The sequence below is a fragment of the Euprymna scolopes genome, chromosome 9 (genome assembly GCF_053919585.1).
Source record: "Euprymna scolopes isolate OS-2025 chromosome 9, ASM5391958v1, whole genome shotgun sequence".
Taxonomy (NCBI): Eukaryota; Metazoa; Mollusca; class Cephalopoda; order Sepiida; family Sepiolidae; genus Euprymna; species Euprymna scolopes.
In genome coordinates, this window is record NC_136490.1 from 46,624,685 (window position 1) to 46,630,284 (window position 5,600).

The 5,600-nt window shown below is 35.8% G+C and overlaps 2 protein-coding genes across 2 annotated transcripts; both read left to right on the forward strand.

Annotated features, from left to right (window-relative positions):
• The first annotated feature begins 543 nt into the window (after window positions 1–543).
• Window positions 544–1,644, forward strand: LOC145284559 (uncharacterized). The gene has a single exon (XM_080133472.1). It carries the CDS (start codon window positions 544–546, stop codon window positions 1,642–1,644), a length of 1,101 nt encoding a protein of 366 aa, XP_079989598.1.
• Window positions 1,645–2,443: 799 nt separating this feature from the next.
• Window positions 2,444–3,526, forward strand: LOC145284560 (ATP-dependent DNA helicase PIF1-like). The gene has a single exon (XM_080133473.1). It carries the CDS (start codon window positions 2,444–2,446, stop codon window positions 3,524–3,526), a length of 1,083 nt encoding a protein of 360 aa, XP_079989599.1.
• The last annotated feature ends 2,074 nt before the right edge of the window (window positions 3,527–5,600 follow it).

Below are 5,600 nucleotides of genomic sequence, written 5' to 3' on the forward strand. Positions count from 1 at the left end.
CTTATGCAGCAGCATACCATAATATGAGGGATATTGAACAACAAGAACAAGAGAGAGCTGCAATTGAGAACGTGTCACCAAGACAAGTAACCATGCACTTCATCCCTGGCCCTGACAGAAGGACACACAACAACCCATCAGGCAATGAGATTGCAGCCATATTCGTTGGTGATGATGGTGCACCTCCAGTACATCGTGATATCATTGTTTATCCCATAGGTTAACAGAGGGAGAGGATTGCTTACATCTCTTGCCATCTTGACCCCATGGGTTATCCTCTTCTCTTTCCGAATGGAGAATCGGGATGGCATATACAAATGGCTCATGTGGCACAACGCCAAACTCGTGTTCGCACCAAATTCACCATGCAAGAGTTTTTTACTCACACCGGCTAGCTATCAGAGATGGCTTTATTGCTTTGGATCGAGCTGGAAAATTATTGCAACAATATATTGTTGACGCTTATGTGAAGGTGGAAGGATGCCGTCTGAACTTCATTAAAATAACCAAGCACAATTAAGAGTGGCACTTTATTCGGGTCTCATGGATCACCTAGGAAGACAGAATGAGCATCAAGAGGCAGGTGTTCCAGTCATTTTGCCCTCTACATTCACAGGAAGTCCGAGAAACATGCAACAAGCATATCAAGATGCCATGGCGATCGTCTGCAAATTTGGAAAACCAGATATTTTCTTGACATACACGTGTAACCCAAAGTGGCGAGAAATCACAGAGAACCTTAGACCGCATGAAACAACACAAAATAGGTCAGATTTAGTTGCACGAGTTTATAACATGCACCTAAATGAACTTATGATTAATATCAAGGATAGACATATATTTGGTGTTCCAGTTACTCAGATCTATGTCATTGAATTTCAAAAGCGTGGTCTACTACATTGCCACCTTTCGGTAATGCTGCCAGAAGAAGACAAACTGAGGACAAGAGAACAAATTGATGAGATGGTTTGTGCTAAAATATCTTCATTAGACTACCCAGAATTGAGAGAATGCGTGAGAACATTGATGATCCATGGCCCATGTGGGATATCAAATCCTAATTCTGTGTGCATGGTTGATGGAACATGTGAGAAAAAATTTCCAAAAGATTTCCTTGAAGAAACGAATACAAATGTATCCGGATATCCCGTGTATAGCCGGATAAACAATGGAGAAAAGGTACAAGTTGGCACTCATGAGGTTGACAACAGATTCGTTGTCCCATACAATAAGTATCTACTGGAAAAATATCGTGCCCATATTAATGTTGAAGTGTGTTCCTCTGTGAAAAGCGTAAAATATTTATTCAAATATATATATAAAGGTCACGATTGTGAAAACATGGAAATCAGACATGTTTTAGAGAATAATGAGCCCACTGGAATACATGAACACAATGAAGTTAAACAGTATTTGTCATGTAGATATGTGTCTCCTCCAGAGGGCTTTTGTAGATTGCCAGGTTTCAAAATGCATGCTCAATCCCACACTGTTTATCGCTTGGCTGTACATTTGCCTGATGAGCAGCATGTTTACTATAGAGAAGGGAATCAAAGACAGGCGGCAGCAAGAGCAGCTGAGCATTATGTCTTCAAAAGACACCAACAAAGTGGACACGGCGAATTAGATTCAGCATCATTTTAACCAGAATGTACTCTGCAAGTCCTCGAAATGAAGAAAAATTTTATTTGAGGATGTTGCTCCTTCATGTTCCCGGAGCGACTTCATTCAGCGATTTGAAGACAATCGATGGTCAAGAAATGGCCACCTTCAAAGACGTATGCATCAGACTGCGCCTGGTGGAGAATGACAATGCATTGCAGGAAGCTTTGACAGAAGCAGCAGCTCATCAGATGCCACGACAACTATTATCCATGTTTTCCATGATGTGCGTCTTCACCCAGCACGTGAATGCTCTGCATTTATGGAATGAGAATAAGCATTTTATGATCGAAGATCTGCTGCTTAGATATGATAACATAACTGCTGAAAATGTTGCTCTCCACTTTCTGAATACCTTATTCATGGAAAATGGCATGAATTGCAACATGTTTGGTCTGCCTGAACCAGTTGGAGATCATCCTGGACATGAAGGAGATGTTGGAAACTCTAACATAGATGTGACTTCTCTTAATATTGAACAGAGGAAGATATTCAATGCTGTGGTTGCGAGTGCCTTCTCTGTTGAACAAGGTGAGCAAACAGAAAATAGATTGTTTTATGTGGATGCACCCGGTGGTTCAGGAAAAACCTATATTTTCAACAAGTTATATGAATACCTTAACGTAACAACATTAAGACAAACACTTCTGCTTGGACTGGTATTGCTGCAACACTGCTGAAATGCGGCAAAACTTTGCACAATATATTCAAGCTTCCGGTTCCCCTAAACGAAACAAGTGTCTGCCATGTGCCACCGAACTCTGAGCAAGGAAACTTTCTGATGCAAGTTAAAGTCTTCATTATTGATGAAGCTTCTATGATCCCATGCTATGCGCTGAAAGCCATTGATAAATGCTTGAAAGATATAATGAACACCCACACCGCATTTGGTGGTAAAGTAATCTTACTTGGAGGCGATTTCAGACAAGTACTTCCGGTTGTCCCGAGAGCTCCTCCTGCTGCTGTGCTAGATGTGTGCGTCAAACGCTCAGACTTATGGCACAGCTTTCATCACATGAGCCTCACACAGAACATGAGAGCAAATTCAAATGAACAGGAGTTTTCAAGATGGCTTCTGCAAATGGGTAATGGATCACCCCAGAGTTCTCTTGATGAAGTGGCTCCAGATGTTATTGCCATTCCTGAAATGTGTACATGTAATGGCTCTTTGATATCGGAGGTGTTTGACGACTGTACGGCTGAAGAGATGAAAGCAAGAGTAATCCTATCTCCAAAGAATTCTGAATGCTTAGCGGTCGATGAGGAAATTTTGAGAATGTTGTCAACAGAAAATAAAACGTACCTCAGCACTGATTCTGTAAGTTGCGATAATGACGAGGAAGCACAAAATTATCCAACAGAATTCATTAATTCTCTCACTTCATCTGGCATGCCTCCTCATAGGTTGAATTTGAAAATTGGAGCAATAATTATGCTACTGAGAAACCTCTCCATAACTCAGGGACTGTGTAACGGCACTCGACTAGAGGTCATTCGGCTTCACGGGAACAGCATCAAGGCATCAATAATCAGCGGTTCTCACACTCATAAGAGAGTACTTATCCCAAGGATAAAACTGAAACCTAGCGATGACAATATTCCTTTTGTTCTTCATCGCACTCAGTTCCCAGTTCGCCTCTCATACTCAATGACAATATATAAAGCTCAAGGTCAGACTTTTGATAGAGTTTACATATATTTACCAAAGCCATGCTTTACTCATGGCCAGCTTTATGTAGCATTCTCAAGAGCAAGAGCAATGAAGACTGTAAGAGTTAAAGTCCAACATCTTAATGATTCCACGCATCGCCACAGAAGAGGAATCACATTTACACGAAACATCGTATACACAGAAGTCATCTAAAATTGTCCATGTGTTTGGGTTCCCTGAGGCAATCTGAATAGTGGACGTATATGGGAGAAAAAACAGATGCAATGACAGTTTATAATTTATAAACGTTGACATTTGAAATGTATTTAAAGTAATCAAGCATATGCATCTAAACATCAAGAACATATTCTGGGATAGTTTTGGTTAGGTTCAACGTAAGGTTAAAATATTTTTGAACAAAATGCACGGGTTTAAACCATTACTGTGCGAAATTAACAATATCATGTTTTAAACACTCTAAGTCTCCATTATATAATAAGTATATGATAAATAAGCTAAAAATTAAATAAAACTTTTGAAAATATTTTTAAATAAACATATTTATAAAACATAAATGAAGATGTATTTATTGAGAATATTTGGAGCACTAATATCGTGATTTGGTATATACATATTTACATACATTTTACCTACCGTACTCTTCATTTACTATTTAAAAAAAAATAGTACACAGGGTGAATTCGTCGGCCAGGGCAGTAAAGGGTTAATGCAAATGTTTCAATGTACGGGTATGTGATGGGATAATGTGTATGTGAAAAAAAAGAAAAGAAAACGGGAAATTTTCACGGGTCCAGCTAGTTATCATTATTATTATTATTATTATTATTATTATTATTATTATTATTATTATTATTATTATTATTATTAACAACAACAAGAACAACCACAACCACAATAATAATAATAGTAATAGTAATAATAATAATAATAATAATAATAATAATAAAAATAATAAAAATAATAATAATAATAATAATAATTATAAAAATAACAATAACAATAATAATAACAATGATGGTGATGATGATGATGATGATAATAATAATAATAATAATAATAATAATAATAATAATAATAATAATAATAATAATAATAATATTAATAATAATAACCCAACTCCGGACAACGAAAACCATAGTAGAAATAAAAATAAAAATACTAATAATGAACAAGATAAATGTAATTCAAATCTCGCAAACTTTGCCAACTGCTAAATAAATGTCTAACCAAAGCATAGTTTACCAGGCCAAAATATTTGCGAAAGAAAACCCGACTAACAAGAAATATTACGGAGAAATAACTTCCGTAGATTGCAAAATCCGATATTATAATCACAAAAGAAGGTTCTAAAATGAAAAAAAAAACACCGAATGAAAACAATACTAGCAGACAAATACTGGGAAGGCAAAGAAAGTGAATGTTCGCCGGTAGTCGAATAGAAAATAGTAAGAATAGTAAACACGTGTAGTGACCTAGCCAAACTATGTAGATTATGGCTTCATAAAAATTCGCTATCCTATACTTTAAATAACCTAAACATACATAAAATTGTAGGTGAGAAATAGCGAACAACTGTTTACAAAGGGTAAACTTTACTCTAGGATAGCGATACAAAATAATTTTAACAGAACCTATAATAATAGAAATAAAATAAATAAAATAAACCTATATATACATAAACTATCATACATACACACGCATATATATATATGTGTGTGTGTGTGTGTGTGTATGTATATGTATATAAACTAACATAATAAAAAATACATTTAGCTAAACCTAGGTTTAAAAAAGGTCAACTCACTAGATATCTACATTTCCCTCTAAAAAATCACACACAAAGGAAAGAGTGAACCGAACGTAAACTGGGACGTTGCCCTGTAAGTGCCTGCCCATTGACTGATTAGGAAGCGAGCGGTGGAAACAAGGAGATTGATTGGCTTATTAAAAACTCAATAGAATATGCGTATATAAAAACGCCAGACAATCACAACTTTAGCATAAGCCTGACGAATCCTAGCGTGGATAAAACACGGAATATTCTATGTAGCTCAATTGCTATATATATTTTTTATAACTTAGTATATATATATATATATATATATATATATATATATATATATATATATATATATATATATATATATATATGAACTTTTCGGTCTGTCTCAAAAGCTACTCCGTCAATTTTTACTTTAAGAACATGAATCTTAACGTATCAGGAATTCGGATATTTACAACGTATTTGATTTAATGTTTACCCATA